Genomic DNA, 17311 nt, shown 5'->3' on the forward strand with positions numbered 1-17311 from the left:
CATTAAGACTTCTAAGATAGGCCAGGCACAGTGGCTCATGCCTGTAATCCCAGCACTTTGGGAGGCCGAGGCAGGCGGATCACCTGAGGTCAGGAGTTTGAGACCAGCCTGGCCAACATGGTGAAACCCCATCTCTACTAAAAATACAAAATTAGCTGGGCGTGGTGGTGGGCGCCTGTCATCCCAGCTACTTGGGAGGCTGAGGCAGGAGAATCGCTTGAACCCGGGAGGTGGAGGTTGTAGTGAACCAAGGTTGTGCCATTGCACTCTAGCCTGGGCAAAAACAGCGAAACTCTGTCAAAAAACAAAACAAAATAAAACAAAACAACAACAAAAAACAAAACAAAACAAAAAAAGAACTTCCAACATAGAATGAGCTAGTAAATAAAAACAAAGGGATGGTTTGGGCTCAGACATTGTATAGACACACATACATCCTAGCTGCCTTCAAAGTCTGTTCTCCCGCTTGAATCAATATGACTCAAGTAGACAAGCAACCTGGTTCCAGAGAGGGTGATTCCATCTTCTCCACGTAGCTGAACTGAGTGATCCTGAGAATGGAGTTTTATAAATTCCACGTTCGCTTTCCTAACACCGTTGTAGATGTTCTTCCTCTCTTACCCTTTTCTCCTCCTCCGTACTGCCCCCCAACCTTTGTTCCTACAGGAAGTGGTCAGCAGACAGAAAGGAAATGAGCTACAAGGAAATGGCACTTGAGTATGAAAGATCAACACATTGGGTCAAGGTAGCACATTTGTCAAGGTCATGACAGTGACAGCACTAAAAAGGGACGTATTTGCCAAAAACAAGATTTGACACTATCTGTAAACCTCACTACCAACTGCTGTTTAAACATTTAAAAATGAAATCAGCTTCCACACATACAGGCTTGTTTTTCCCTCCTAGAGGAAGCACACGCCCTTGAAGACGTTGGGCGTGAGTATCTGGTCACCAGACTTTTCTAGGTCATTTCTGTAACCCACCTGGACAAGCTGGTTGAAGTGAATATGATCTGTTCACAAGTTGCCTGGAATGGCTTTTCTTTTGCTGTTCTTTGTGTTCTAAAACGTTAAATGTCTTGCTCTGGCTCTTCTTTAGTCACTTATGGCCAAAAGACCTGGTCCCCTGTTCAAGCAGCAATAATACCTCCCGGCCCCACAAATTCCCAAGGATGTTGCTCCTAAATTCCACTTATTTCTTTTTTTCTGTCCTTTTCTTTTTCTTTATCTCTTTTTTTTTTGCAAGAAATTATTGTATCTTTATCTCATATATAGTTCACTCTTTACAGTACAAAGTGTTAAAATGTCAAACAAAAATAAATATCAATGTTACAGTAGCTAGAATATTCAATAAAATAGATCCCTGCCATTCTTGATTGAAATGTTCAGTGAGACTTAATTTCATTTGGATATTATTTTCCAGAGATTTGCGAAGTTTCATGTTCCTGTTATTGCAGCTCATTTCTAGGGGGTGTAAAGATGGGGTAGTCTCTCTTCCCAGACAAAATGCTGGGAGAGAGTGGGATGAGTCTGGGGGTGGGGTGGATCTGAAATGCCAGTATAGTCACGAGATCTTCAGGACGTGTATTCCTTCATTACCAGGTAGCAGAGCTGTAGTGTTTATTGGTCCTAACTGTGGCATCAGAACACTCCCCATCTGAAGAGTCACAGTCCGATTCTTCAAACTGCATAGGGTTCTGCAAAGGCAAGACAAAATAAAACCTTAATTCATTTCTATAATCACTCAGTAAATATACGCTCAGTAAATATATGTCAAACACCTCCCACACAACAGGCACTGCGCTTGGTAAGGGGGCTACAGAGGTAAATGAGATCAGGTCCTGTCCTTGTGGGGCTTATGGAGAAAGAAAACACATAAAGATGATGCTGATGATTGCTACGACAATAATAACAGTGCCCACCACACCACCACTTCTGTAGCGTTTGCTATGCTCCAGGCACTGTTGTAGGTACTTTATTTATTTATTTAGAGATGGAGTCTCACTCTGTCGCCCAGGCTGGAGTGCAGTGGTGTGATCCCGGCTTGCTGCAACCTCCGCCTCCTGGATTCAAGTGATTCTCCTGCCTCTCGGCCTCCTGAGCAGCTGGGATTACAGGTGTGTGCCACCACGCCCGGATAATTTTTTGTATTTTTAGTAGAGATGGGGTTTCACTGTGTTAACCAGGATGGTCTCGATCTCCTGACCTCGTGATCCGTCCACCTTGGCCTCTCAAAGTGCTGGGATTACAGGCATGAGCCACTGTGCCCTGCGGTAAGTAGTTTATTAATACATCTGTTAATCCATTTAGTCCTCATGATAACCCTATGAGACAGATGTATTATCATCCCCTTTTTACAAAGAGGTTAAGTGGGTTGCCCAGGGTCCCACAGTAAGTAGAATGCTGCGATTTGCATTCAGGCAGTCAGATTCCAGGGTATACACTTACAACCACTATGCTAGCCTGCCCCTCCAAAGGCAATCCTGAATATGAAATAAAGTGCTATATGTCCTATGATGGCATCATCCAGGGAAGAGTCAGGGTATGGAGCGGGGAGGCTCAGACCTTTAAAATAATTTTTTTTTTTTCCAGAGACAGGGTCTCACTGTTGCCCAGGCTGGAGTGCAGTGGTGTGATCACAGCTCACTGCAGCCGCAAACTCCTGGGCTCAAGAGATCCTTCCACCTCAGCCTCCCAACTAGCTGGGACTGCAGGCATGTACCACCACACTCAGCTAAATTTTTTTTTTTTTTTTTTGTAGATGCAAGGCCTTGCTATCTTGCCCAGACTGATCTTGAACTCCTGACCCTAGTGTGATCCTCCTGTCTTCCCGCTGGGATTACAGGTCTGAGCTACCACACCTGACCTGGGCTCAGACCTTTAACCACGTTGGGAGATGGGAGTGGGAGGAGGGGATGTTTGAGTTAAATCTTGACATGAAGGGTTCCTGAGCAGTTCCATGTATGTGTGTCATTTGGGAGAAACTCCCTCATTTCTGGGAGCTCTGTTGATCTCTGTACTTCTACTTACTTCTTGGAGGCCTGATATGCTTTGGCTCTGTGTCCCCACCCAAATCTCATGTTGAATTGCAATTCCCAGTGTTGGGGGAAGCACCTGGTGGGAGGTGACTGGATCATGGGAGAGGATTTCCACCTTGCCATTCTCATGATAGTGAGTGAGTTCTCATGAGATCTGATGGTTTCAAAGTGGGTGGCACTTCCCCCTTCGCTTTCTCTCTCTCCTACCACCATGTGAAGGCATGCTTGCTTTCTCTTCACCTTCTGCCATGATCCCAGCCATGCTTCCTGTACAGCTTGTGGAACTGTGAGTCAATTAAACCTCTTTTTTCATAAATTACCCAGTCTCAGGTAGTTCTTTATAGCACTGTGAGAACAGACTAATACAAGGTTACTGTTATATCTTATTACTAAATGAAAATTGTAAAGGCTCTAGAGCCTTGAACCCCAAAGAGCAAAAAAGGGAACAGTGATGGGAGAAGGGAGAAGCCCCCACCTCATAGCCACGTTCTTCCACGCACAGCTTGCCCAGAGACATCTGAGTCTTCACACGGCGCACGGCACACTCCTTGTCAGAGAGCCCATCTGAGTGTGAGGATATGTCAATGGGAATCTCTGGCGTCTGGGACAGCAGGTCGTCTAGCTTCTCCGCCAAGCGGTCTTCAAGTTTATCAGCTAATTCATCAGGACTGTTTGAGTGGTCACTGGTATTTCCCTCCTCTCCATCAGACACAGAGAAATTCTCAGAGCTAAAGGTTGAATATGACTGGCAGCTGCTGATACAGCGATGGGGCCTAGAACCAAGAAGAACCAGGAGAACTTAGTCGGAGGAACAACTACTTTCCTTTCCTTATTTGTCACTCATAGTAGTGGTAGGGATAATCTAGTTTTCTTCCTGCCATTGAGGAGGTCTAAGAAATCAAGATAGGTAGAAACTATTTAACTTTTAACATTAAAGCAATGGACTGAATTTTATCCCCCATGAAATTCCGTGTTGAGGCCCTAATACCAGTGTGACTGTATTTGGAGACAGGGCTTTCAGGAGGTAAATAAAGTTAAATGGAGTCATAAGCGTGGGGTCCTAATCAAATAGGATTGGTGGCCTTATAAGAAGAGGAAGAGATTGTCTCCATTCCTCCCTCCCACCCTCTTTCAACATGCATGTGCAGGGCAAAGACCATGTGAGGAAACAGAGAAGGTGGCTGTCTGCAAGCCAGGAAGAGAGCCCTCACCAGAAACTGAATCTGCTGACACCTTGATCTTGGACTTCCCCAGCTCCAGAACTTGAGAAATAAGTTCCTGTTGTTTAAGCCATCCAATCTGTAGTATTGGCAGCCCAAGGTAACTAACACAAGAAGGAAATTTTAATTTCCCCTTTCATTTGGTTTATATATTTATGTGACTAAACACTACACTCCAAGCTGATGGCTATGACTTGTCTTTGAAAAAAATCAGCTTGTCTAATCATATTATGTACATGTATGCATGGTATGGAAATGTTCAATTATGCCTCTTATTTAGAGTTATAGATTCTCACAGGTGAAAGAGACTTTGGAGAGTCTCTGGACTAACTCATTTCCCAGATGAGTAAACTGGAGCCAGAGAAGAGAAGTGACTTGTTTAAGGCCACACCATGAGAAAAGGCAGAGCTGAGGTTTGGGCTGCGTCTACACACACTTTGATCAGTGTCCTCCTCTAACCCCCATCCCTCACCTCCCCGTCAATCTACCCCAGCTTCATTTCCCAGAGCCCAGTATCCACTGGGCATGGTGACCCTGGAGGCCCAAGTGTCTTCACTACCTCTGTTGACCAACCTCCAACAGAAATGAGCTTGGAAGGAACATTCACTCTGCAGCTGTGGGTACTGCCCAGCCAGTTAGTAGCTCATTCCAGTTAACATCTGGGTTTGGCTCTAATGAGCCAGAGCTTCTGGGGAGAAAATTTGCAAAAGTTCCTCACTTCCTTCCCATTGTTTATAAGCAGCTTAGTAAATAAGAATGATATTAGCTTACACTGGCTTAAAAAACATAAGAAAACAAATAATAAAGACTGCCTTTTTATTTTGCCATTGTCTGATCTTTCTGTATTTCTTAGTACAAAGAGTTTTTTTTGTTTTTGTTTTTGTTTTTTGAGACAGAGTCTCACTCTGTTGCCCAGGCTGGAGTGCAGTGGTGTGATCTCGGCTCACTGCAACCTCTGCCTCCCAGGTTCAAGCAATTCTCCTGCCTCAGCCTTCTGAGTAGCTGGGACTACAGGTGTGCACCACCATGCCTGGCTAATTTTTGTATTTTTAGTAGAGACGGGGTTTCGCCTTGTTGGCCAGGCTGGTCTCGAACTCCTGATTCAGCCTCTCAAAGTGCTGAGATTAGAGGTGTGAGCCACAGCACCTGGCATAGTACAAAGAGATTTTATGCCATATGACCTAGGCCTGGCTGATGCCCAGGCCAGGTGATGGGGTGAGTTGGTGGGGGGTTGGGGGGCAGATCAGGGATATATAAGAAGAGGCCATAAAGAGTCCAGGAATAGCAGGGAATGAGAACAGATTTCAATTTTGTGCATAATGTGGGGATCCAGAATATAATTTATCAAAGGGCCAGGAGTCCTTTCATTTGTAGGGAATTCCTGTTTTGGGGTAGGTACACAAACCTTCCTGGGGAGACCTTCTCGGCTCACTGCAACCTCTGCCTCTTAGAGCATTACTCTTCAAGAACACAGTGTCTATTAGCAGAAAAAGACCTCTTGGTAGGAAAACTATCTTCTCTACATTAGGGGCAGCTTTTATTTTAGAAGTAAGGGGAGATGGCCCTTATTGACTCCTAGCAGGAGTATTATTATCGCTATCTAAGCAAGAAGCTATTTCTAAGGCTGAGTTGAAGGTGGACTCAACTTATCTAATCATATTTAACTTGAGGTATAAAATCTAAGGCATGGGGAATGCTATGGACTGAATTGTCTTCCTCCCAAATTCATCAGTTGAAGCTCTAACCTCCAATATAATTGTATCTAGATAGACCCTCTAGATAGGGTCTTTAGGAGGTAATTAATGTTAAATGAGGTCATAAGAGTGGGCCCCTAATCCAATAAGACTGTCACCTTTTAAAGGAAGGAAGATCTCTCTCTGCCATGTGAGGAAACAGCAAGAAGGTAGCTGTCTGCAAGCCAGTACGAGAGCCCTCATCAGGAACCGAGTCACCTAGAACCTTGATCTTGAACTTCCCCAGCTCCAGAATTGTGAGAAATCAATTTCTGTTTAAGCATCCAGTTTGTGTAACAGAAGCCTGAGCAGACTAACACAGGGAGACACACTAGAAACCAACACAATTACCCATAAAATAGCATGGCCATCTGTCACAAACTGCCCACTGTATTCTCAGTTGTAATCTTGAATCTGTATTCATGCTCCTCATCATGAAGTTGCTGTAAAATGAATGCTGATGAACTAGGATCTGCTGTGCACGAACAACTGCCAAAACGTGGCAACAGGAAAACATGAACACAGTGAGTTCAAAGTTGCCTGTAAGGTGGCTGCCAGGGAATCACCTGTGGTTGAAGAGCAGGTGTGGTAAACTTAGGATTTTTTCCCCATTCCACTAAAAGCAATCATGTGCATTTGTTGGTTTTACCTTTGTCTTCGTGGAAATTCAACTTCACTATCTACTTCCCCTTCTTCCTCTTCTGAGGAGTCATCTCCACTCTGAGGAGAACAAGGAGAAAAGAGTTTTATTTATTTTAGTGTCACTCTCTCTCTCACACCATCCCCACTATCTGTAAAAAATGTAATTATCATCAAAAGGCATTCATTTAGTAGTAGCTTGCTGAATGTCATCTTTAAACGTACATGTCCTCATTATTCATTTAGCAACTTTTCCAGAGTACCTGTGATGGTGGCCTGCATTAGATGCTGGAAGACGTGTAGAACTGAGTGAAATTTATCTCTGTCCTCAGGGAGGTGATGGCTCCATTAAAGTGTCCAGAGGTGAGTGATGGAGAGGGAAGTTGGAGAGAAGGTCTTGGATTTGGGGGCAGTCTCTTGTAATCATTGTCACTAGTGGTTCCAGGCTCTGTCATAGAAGTGATCTTTGAAATCCTCAAAGCCCAACAATTACTTTTTCCCTTTTTATATACCAATCCCTTTTTCACTAATATTATGTGGTTGGATAGAGATTTTTGAGGGTTAGACTATATCCTGTTTGTACTGTATGCCTCACTCCATTAATAGAATTCTGCATACAAAATTGGTGTTATCCCTATAAATATATGTAATTATTGTTTGTCAATTAAAAGAAAGTACTTAATGCATTTTTATTGAGTCAGCATGTTGGCAGCAGTAAGAGAGCTCTGGCTGGGACACCTGAGGCCCCATGATTGCTGGGGCTCCGTGGTTGATCTGGAAGGCGGGCTAAGTGTCCTGACTGAGGTGATCTTCCTTTATGGGAACTCATCTCAAACCAAGGGCATAGGAGCAGCCACACTTAAGATCAACTGTCCTTAAGCACAGCATCATGATATGCTGGATTACCCAATCACTTGTAAGGTGGGTAATTGGGTCCAAGGAACTGTACCAAATATTGAGAATAATTTACCTTTTTAAAAGTCAGTTCTAAAATATCATGACTCTTACTTGTATTCTGATATGCTTTTTTTTTTTTTTTTTAAATAGGAAAGACAGAGATGAAGTTATCCTGACTACTGAGATGAGCAGTTTACCCTAGGAGGACCTATGGGACTATATTTTGGTAAAGAAAAGTTGAGCTGCTCTGTGGGAGTGAGGTTCCAATGAAGCCAAATGTACAAGGTATGTGTTCTATGGCGTAAAGACCCGTAGATGATATCACAACGGCATGAGAAAGGTTCAAAGATACATGTTATCTGGGGGAGCCTAGGGGATGGGGTGACTGCTAAAGGGTGTGGGGTTTGTTTCTGGGGTGATAAAAGTGTTGTAAAATTGGTCATGGTGATAGTTACACAACTCTGTGGATAAAAAGCATTGAACTATACACTTTTAAACGGGGGGACTGTATGGTATGCAAATTATATCTTAATAAAGAAGTTACCAAAAAATACAAGTTACTGGCCATCGGAGTTGGAGGAGCAGAGAATGGATTGGCCCAAATCAACTGCACCAGCTGAAACACAATTATTTATTTATTTATTTATTTTTTATTTATTTATTGAGACAGAGTCTTGCTCTGTTGCCCAGGCTGGAGTTCAGTAGTGTGATCTTGGCTCACTGCAACCTCTGCCTCCCAGGTTCAAGTGATTCTCCTGCCTCAGCCTCCGAGTACCTGGGATTACAGGAGTGGACCACCATGCCCGGCTAATTTTTGTATTTTTAGTAGAGACAGGGTTTCACCATATTGGCCAGGCTGGTCTCAAACTCTGGACCTCAGGTGATTTGCCCGCCTTGGCCTCCCAAAGTGCTGGGACTACAGGCGTGAGCCACCGCGGCCAGCCCCTGAAACACAATTTAATCTCTGGGACTGCTTAGTCAGTACAGGAGCAGCAGTGTAGGTGGAGGGGGAAATGCAATTCTCAGATGACAGCCCTCAGCTTCAGCTTCTTTTCTACTCAATGCCTAGTTGACCAAACATACTCATTACATTTTATACCCTTTCATTCCTTCAGCTAAATTCCTGATGAACAATGATGATGAGATGAAACCATACTTAGAATTGGGTGGGTGTCTAGCATGTTGTAAACATTTTTCATACATAATCTTCTTTTTGACTCATAGCAAGAAGAGCTAATACTTTTGGAAAAGTGCTATGTTCCAGACCCTGTTTTAAATGCTTTATATGTATTCATGCATGTAGTCTTTATATCAACTGATGAGGCAGAGTCCAATGTTAGGCCCATTTTATAGAAAAGGAAACTGAGGTCCATAGAGGTACTAAGTGGAAGAGCGTGGGTTTTTTTTTTTTTTTTGAGATGGGGTCTCACACTGTCGCCCAGACTGGAGTGCAGTGGCGAGATCTCAGCTCACTGCAGCAGCCACCTCCCGGGTTCAAGCAATTCTCTGCCTCAGCCTCCTGAGTAGCTGGGATTACAGGCGAATGCCACCACGCCTGGCTAATTTTTGTATTTTTGGTAGAGATGGGGTTTCACCATGTTGGCCAGGCTGGTCTTGAACTCCTGACCTCATGATCCACCTGCCTCGGCCTCCCAAAGTGCTGGGATTACAAGCATGAGCCACCATGCCCGGCCAAAAGACTGGCTTTAAAGGAAGATCTGTCTGACTCCTAGGCTCGCGCTCTTAACTGCTATGGTAGTCTGCTTCCCAGCTGACAAATCCTAGGCCGCCAGTGGATAAGGAGGAGAGAAACAGGTTTCAATGACTAAGAACTATCTGGGTCACGATGCCTGTCAATTAAGGCAATGTTTTCCAAAGTAAATTGTGAAGAAAGCTAGTGCCACGGGGGATTAATAGATGTTAATTTTAAAAGGCAGTATGTTCAAATAGGTGAGGAAATGCTCGGTTAAACAAGCTTACTGCATGATTTCTCAAAGTAGAGGACTGTTAATGTGCACTAGGAATATGTATGAGGGGATGAGAGAATACTGTGCTTCTTAAACTTATTCTATAACAGGCTCCTTACTTCCCGTAACATCCCTCAGGACTAGAGCTGTAGCGTAGTGGTTTCCAAACTATTTTGATTACATATCCCCACTACATAGTTTTTTTTTGTTTGTTTGTTTGTTTTTTTTTTTTTTTTGAGACAGGGTCTCGCTCTGCCGCCCAGACTGGAGTGCAGTGGCACGATCTTGGCTCAGTGCAACCTCCGCCTCCCAGGTTCAAGCAATTCTCATGCCTCAGTCTCCCGAGTAGTTTGGATTACAGGTGTGTGCTACCACCTGGCTAATTTTTATATTTTTTTAGTAGAGACAGGGTTCACCATGTTGGCCAGGATGGTCTCGAACTCTTGACCTCAAGTGATCCTCCTGCTTTGGCCTCCCAAAGTGCTGGGATTATAGGCGTGAGCCACCGTGCTCAGCCCATATCCCCAATATATAGTTATTTATTCATAAATTATTATACATACACTTGACTCAGTCCTCTGGTTCAGTAGTTCCTAAAATGTATTCTGTAGTTTATCACTTAAGTAGTGTGGAAAGAATGAATTTAAAGTAAAATAAATTTCGATTTATGTTTCTGTTATCTTGTCCTTTTACAAAATGTATGCTTTTTACGTAGCTCTCTAATGTGTCTAACATAACAGGCTCTGGCATTCTTTGAAGGCAGTGACGCAGGCCCCTCTTGTCATCACACTTTACCTTCTGCAGAGGCCTTGTTTTTCGAGGTAGCGTTGGAGGGGTGACGAGATGAGAGGTGCCGAGGGATGACTCAGACCTACAGCCGCTGAATTCATTTTCTTCCATTTTCTCAGAACTCTGGGCGTTTTCCAAGAGAGGATTGTGTGCTGGTGACTTGGAAAGGTCAGGGCTCCTCCCCACTGGCTCAGCAGAGGGTATGTCTAAGGACCCATACTGTTCTGGCCTGCACTGAAGGCAGGGGTCATAAGGGTCAGCCTGGCAACAGCCCCAGGGACCAGCTTGGCCCTTGTCAGGCTCAGAACTTCTCCAGCAATCTGCAGCCATGGCTGTGGAGATGAGGTCAGGGCTCGAGCCGGGCAGCTGTCTCTGAGCATGGTTGCTGAGTGGGCTCCGCAGGGCTGCTGCTGGGCCAAAATACCTCAGGTTGTTGGCGCAGGTTGCAATGTCCTGTCCGTGCATATTGAGTCTGGGATGGTGACTCTGGGACATGGCAGGAGGGGGCTGCTGGTATTGCTGCTGCAGAGAATTATGGTGATGGAGAGAAGGGTATTGGGATTGAGCTTGGTGTAGGTAAGCAGGATGGGGTGAATTTTCCTGGGCTGGCTGGTTTTTCAAGATCGCCGCAAAGTCACTATGGCTGCCTCTGCTATTCCCTCGACGGTGGCGTGGTTTGCTTCGATACCGGCTCTTGCTGCTAGAGGTGGACATTTTGGGACTTACGGACAAAGGGGATGCAGTGGGAGCCACTTCTGTGCTGGGGATCCCTTCCGATCTCAACAAGTCTGGCCTGGGAGAAAAGAACAGGTTTAGTCTGAAACACATGAAAACACATTCAAGTTTGGGGAAATTTATCCTAAGACTTAAAATACACAGAGCCTTTGAATCAGCAGTCACCGGGATTTATCCAATAGAGATAATGTATGAGGAGTCTGCAAAATGTTCATGGAAAATGCATATTATGAAAAAGCTATGCATGGATCTCAAAAGTTTTTGCATCAAAATAAACTCGTATCACCTTATTGGTGACGTCTGTAAACATGATCTAGTTTGAGGCACTCAGAACAATCGCTTTGAAAACAGCCCCTATCAGAGCAACATGAATTATGCTACAATTAAAGAACAGCAAATTTGTGGGGAAGCTTAAGTGGAAGAATGATGAACACATCGACGCTTTACGAAAAGTTTATGGGGACAAAGTCCCAAAGAAATCAGCAGTTTACAAATGGATAACTTCTTTAAGAAGGGCTGGGCTGGGCGCAGTGGCTCATGCCTGTAATCCCAGCACTTTGGGAGGCCAAGGAGGGTGGATCACGAGGTCAAGAGATCGAGACCAGCCTGGCCAACATGGTGAAACCCCGTCTCTACTAAAAATCAAAAATTAGCTGGGCGTGGTGGCGCGTGCCTGTAGTCCCAGCTACTCGGGAGGCTGAGGCAGGAGAATCACTTGAACTCGGGAGGCGGAGGTTGCAGTGAGCCGAGATGGTGCCACTGCACTCCAGCCTGGGCAACAGAGCGAGACTCTGTTTCAAAAAAAAAAAAAAAAAAAAGGGATGAGATGATGTTGAAGACGAAGCCCACAGGAACAGACCAACCACATCAATTTGTGAGAAAAAAAATTCATCTTACTCATGCCCTAATTGAAGAGAACTGATGATTAACAGCAGAAAAAATAGCCAACACAATAGACACCTCATTTGGCTCAGTGTACACAATTCTGATAGAAAAATTAAAGTTGAACAAACTTTCCACTCAATGGGAACCAAAACTGTTGCATTCAGATCAGCTGCATACAAGAGCAGAACTTTCAATAGAAATTTTAAACACTTGAGATCAAGATCTTCAAACATCTCTTTAAATAAGTGAAATTGTAACAGGAGATGAAACACAGCTCTACCAGTATGATCCTGAAGACAAAGCACAATTAAAGCAATGGCTACCAAAAGGTGGAACTGGTCCAGTCAAAGCAGACTGGTCAGGAGTAAAGGTCAGCTGGGTGTGGTGGCTCATGCATATAATCCCAGCACTTTGGGAGGTCGAGGCTGGTGGATCACCTGAGGTCAGGAGTTCGAGACTAGCCTGGCCAACATGGTGAAACCCCATTTCTACTAAAATTACAAAAATTAGCCAGGTGTGGTGGTGGGTGCCTGTAATCCCAGCTACTCGGGAGGCTGAGGTAGGAGAATCGCTTGAACCCAGGAGGCGGAGGTTGCAGAAAGCTAAAATCACGCCACTGCACTCCAGCCTGAGTGACAAGAGTAAGACTCCGTCTGAAAAAAAAAAAAAAAGAGTAAAAGTCGTCCAGGTCAGGCTCACACCTGTAATCCCAGCACTTTGGAGGCTAAGATAGGAGGATTGCTTGAGGCCAGGAGTTTGAGACCAGTCTAGGCAACATAGCAAGACCCCGTCTCTACAAAAAAAAAAAAAAAAGCAAAGGTCATGGCAACAGTTTTTTGGGATGCTCAAAGCATTTTGCTTGTTGACTTTCTGGAGGGCCATAAGAATGACAATATGTGCTTATTATATGAGTGTTTTAGAAAGTTAGCCAAAACAGTAGCAGAAAAAAGTCCAGGAAACCTTCACCAGAGAGTCCTTCTCCACCAGGACAATGCTCCTGCTCATTCATCTCATCACACAAGGGCAATTTTTCAAGTTTCTATAAGAGATCATTAAGCATCCACCTTACACTCCCAATGTGGCTCCTTCTCATTTCTTTTTGTTTCCTAATCTGAAAATACCTTTAAAGGGCATCCATTTTTCTTCAGTTAATAATCTAAAAAAGACTGTAGTGACATGGGTACATTCCCAGGACTCTCGGTTCTTTAGGGATGAGTTAAATGACTGATATCATCACTTACAAAATTATCTTAACCTTGATGGAGCTTATGTTGAGAAGTAAAGTTTATATTTTTAATTGTTACCCTTTATAATTACATTTTCCATGAAGTTTTTGAAGTCTTCTCATATGTGCATCAAAATATATGTTTGATGATGTTATGTTACAGTATTATTTGAAATAGCAAAAAGCTGGGAACAACCTACATGTCCACTTATAGAGGATTTCTGTTATTCCTTCTGTATTATATCCTATACCTCACCCTAGCAAGGAGTCTTGTTTAAAATGAGTACTCAGTGAAGCTTGAAGGAAGGAAAAGGAAGGGAGGGGTCAGAGAAGGAGGAAATACAGAGCTCAGCAGGAGGCTGAGTAGCAGCAGGAAGAGAAGGGCTAGTGCGGAGTGACACTGGCATTTCACTTTGATCCTAAAGGGAGGGGGTTCTTTCACAGTCCTGTTTTCACGTGTCCACTGGGCCAGTCGTGAAGATTACGTGCAAAAGAAAATCAGGGTCCTGAAGGTAAACCTTGCCCACACTGACTCCAAGGTCTGTAGGGAAACAGTAACTGGTTTCTGAACTGATGAACTGATCAGGGCAGAGTCCCTAGGATTACCAGGAAGAACCACTGCTTTCTTCCTACCAGCGAGTAGCCTTACCCTTCTTTGGACCAGAAAGACACAAGTCAGCATGAAATTTTACAGATGACAGGCCCAGACTTTTTTGTTTTTAACAACAGAATCCTCTCAAATGAATTATTATGAGAAATGCAGTATATAAAACAGGTATAGTGCAACTGATTGAAGTGGAGAGCAGCAGCCCCTCTCTGCAGGGCTCCTGGGCTCCCCCTCCTTGTCCTTTCTACACCTGCAGTGGCCTCTGAGAAACCTCTGTACAAGCCTTTGAGTGTTCCAGGCTTCGCTTGGAAACCATAGGTACAATCCTGTCTTCACCATATGTGACGAAGAGCGCACAGCCCAGCCAAAAAGGCTCATACTCTCATAGCTCATTAGTGGTAGAATCCAGACAAAAAGTCTCGCCTAATTTTCAATCTGGTTTATTGAAGGTCAGAGTTCAAACTTGAAGGCACATACAAATCACCTGGGGAGCTTGTTAAAAATGAAGACTTTGATTTAGTAGGTCTGGGGTGGGGCCTCAGTGCCTGCAAGTATAACAAGCTCTCAGATGATGCTAAAGTGAGGCCACACATTGAATAGCCAGAGCTCATAAGTAGGCAGCAGGAGATGGGTTTTTCTTCTTATACAAGAAAAGTACAGTTGAGGCCGGGCGCGGTGGCTCAAGCCTGTAATCCCAGCACTTTGGGAGGCCGAGGCGGGTGGATCACGAGGTCAGGAGATCGAGACCATCCTGGCTAACATGGTGAAACCCCGTCTCTACCAAAAATACAAAAAACTAGCCGGGCGTGGTGGCGGGCGCCTGTAGTCCCAGCTACTCGGAGGCTGAGGCGGGAGAATGGCGTGAACCCGGGAGGTGGAGCTTGCAGTGAGCTGAGATCGCGCCACTGCACTCCAGCCTGGGCGACAGAGCGAGACTCCGTCTCAAAAAAAAAAAAAAAAAAAAAAAGTACAGTTGAGGACTTGTCTTAGCATAGAAGTTCCAGGTATTAAGGGTTTAAGATAAGGTGGGTAGGGTATTGTCTGCTATTGGCAGCTTCCTGTCCCAGATTCAAAATTCTATGGTCAGCTGGCCAACTTGTACTGCAGAAAGCACTTGGTTCCTACTATTACAATACCCACTGTATGGAGAAGTGCACTGAGGATCAGAGGTTATGTTGGCTTGTATCCATCACAAAGCTAGCAAATGGCAGAACTCATAACTTGAACCCAAGTCTTTTGACCCTGAGGCATAGTTCTTCCCCATTTCAAGCCTCTCCTTATTATGGGGTATTTAGATTATCTTTTTGGACTGTACTCAGGTATGACAGGCTGGAAATGTCCATGATTGAACTTGACACTCTTCTTTTTAGTCTCTAACTAAACATAAACTGAAATCTGGGCTTAAGGATGGTTGAATGGTTTCTCCTCTCTAATTTCCTTCAAGGTCTCCAGACTTCTCACTAGGTAATCATTGCACTGTCCAAATCATGTGAAACTGAACTCCTTCAAGGGACAATCAGCTGACAGTACAGCTCTTTGCGGGTTGCCTTCTCGTGTTCAGCTAGCTCATTGACTAAGAATCTACTTGTGGTATCAAACTCCTTCAAACATTTCTCATAGCCAAAATAAAAGCAAACACGAGCTCATATTTTAAAAAGTTAAATAGTTCTATTTTCTCCCCCAGTGCTCTTTCTTTTCACTGTAGGCAGAAGGCAGGGAGCAGCCATCAGGCAGACTCTGTCCCTATTAGTACAACAAAAGAAAAGGGGTGTTGGGATTTACCCCACCTGCAAGGATTGTGTCAGGTGGAATCTGAAAAAAAGTTTCTCAGAACTTGACCATTAGATGCTTGGGGCAGTGGGTAAAAGCAAAATTGGGATTAGTCCGTGTAGTTACTCATTAGAAGTTAGGTACCTATTAATCCAGCTATGGTAGAATGACTGCCATTCTGATAGCATCATAATACATTCTTGGTTTGTGTTCTCTTATTACCTCTATTCTTACCGCATTTAGCTCACATCTCACTATTAGGTCTACACCCTAGGTTTAGGGACATTCCTTCCCTTTACATTAACTTAGCTAGGAGAGAGCCAACCCTCTGTTACTTGAGAGGAATGAGTCTCTACAGAGTTTGGTAAAGGAAAAATGAGAGGAAGAGAATTCCAAGATTAAACTAATATAAGGCAAATATGTAGTAAAAAGGTGAAAGGGCAATCTTTTTTTAAACCATCCCAAAATACATTTTTTGAGCATCTATGATTTGATAGATGATTTCACATGTTATACATATTATCTTATCTAAACTTCACAAAACTCCCATGCTAGGGTACAATGAGGGGAACCATATGGTTAGATAGAGGTAATTATCAAAGCCCCTGCTTTTGTTTCCATGATGAGTGATACGGTTTGAGTCTACATTCCCCACCCAAATCTCATGTCGGATTGTAATCCCTGCTGTTGGAGGTGGGGCCTGGTGGGGGGTGACTGGATCATGGGGGCGCTTTCTCATGAATGGTTTAGCATCATCCCCTGGGTGCTGTTCTCATGATAGTGAGTGAGTGAGTTCTCACGAGATTTGGTTATTTAAAGAAATGTAGCGCCTCCTGCTTTGCTCTCTCTTCTTCCTATTCCAGCCATGTGAAGTGCTGGCTCCCCCTTCATCTTTCACCATGATTGTAAGTTTCCTGAGGCCTCCCCAGAAGCTAAGCAGAAGGCTTCATGCTTCCTGTGTAGCCTGTAGAACCATGAGTCAATTAAACCCTTTATCTTTAAAAATTACCCAGTCTCAGGTTTTTTTTTTGTTTTTTTTTTTGACACTGAGTCACACTCTGTCACCAGACTGGAGTGCAGTGGTGTGATCTTGGCTCACTGCAACCTCCAACTCTCTAGTTCAAGCGATTCTCCTGTCTCAGCCTCCCAAGTAGCTGGGATTACAGGCGCCCGCCACCATGCCTGGTTAAATTTTTTTTGCATTTTTATAGAGACAGGGTTTCACCATGTTGGCCAGGATGGTCTCTATCTCCTGACCTTGTGATCCACCCGCCTCAGCCTCCCAAAGTGCCAGGATTACAGGTGTGAGCCGCTGCGCCCAGCCAGGTATTTCTATCTTTTTTTTTTTTTTTTTGAGACGGAGTCTCATTCTGTCGCCCAGGTGGGAGTGCAGTGACATGATCTCGGCTTACTGCAAGCTCCGCCTCCCAGGTTCATGCTATTCTCCTGCCTCAGCCTCCCGAGTAGCTGGGACTACAGGCGCATGCCACCACGCCCAGCTCATTTTTTGTAATTTTTTTTAGTAGAGATGGGGTTTCACCATGTTGGCCAGGATGGTCTCGATCTCCTGACCTTGTGATCTGCCTGCCTCGGTCTCCCAAAGTGCTGGGATTACAGGTGTGAGCCACCGGGCCCTGCCCCAGCCAGGTATGTCTTTATGGCAATGCAAGAAGGAACTAATACAGTGAGTTTGCAGGTACTTTCCACATTATTAACAAGAACAAACTAAATGTGTGAATAAAAGTAGGCATGCATGGACTACTGTGTCATAAATCAAGAATTATGACTAACCCAATTCTGTGTCCTA

General features: G+C 44.2%; 1 protein-coding gene across 9 annotated transcripts in view; it reads right to left on the reverse strand.

Annotated features, from left to right (window-relative positions):
- Positions 1-318: 318 nt before the first annotated feature.
- Positions 319-17311, reverse strand: part of MAP3K13 (mitogen-activated protein kinase kinase kinase 13) — a 192384-nt gene continuing 175391 nt past the window's right edge. For 7 of the 9 annotated variants that reach the window (XM_031663506.1, XM_021934596.2, XM_031663508.1 and 4 more), the window contains 4 exons: positions 10289-11075; positions 6640-6710; positions 3513-3810; positions 319-1696 (listed from right to left, as the gene is read on the reverse strand). In XM_031663506.1, the coding sequence (XP_031519366.1) occupies positions 1595-1696; positions 3513-3810; positions 6640-6710; positions 10289-11075 (1258 nt within the window). In that variant the 3' untranslated portion in view covers positions 319-1594. The remainder of the gene's footprint in view (positions 1697-3512; positions 3811-6639; positions 6711-10288; positions 11076-17311) is intronic. The other 2 variants (XR_004182199.1, XM_031663502.1) reach the window with 2 other exon arrangements.

The sequence above is a fragment of the Papio anubis genome, chromosome 2 (assembly GCF_008728515.1).
Source record: "Papio anubis isolate 15944 chromosome 2, Panubis1.0, whole genome shotgun sequence".
NCBI classification, from domain to species: domain Eukaryota; kingdom Metazoa; phylum Chordata; class Mammalia; order Primates; family Cercopithecidae; genus Papio; species Papio anubis.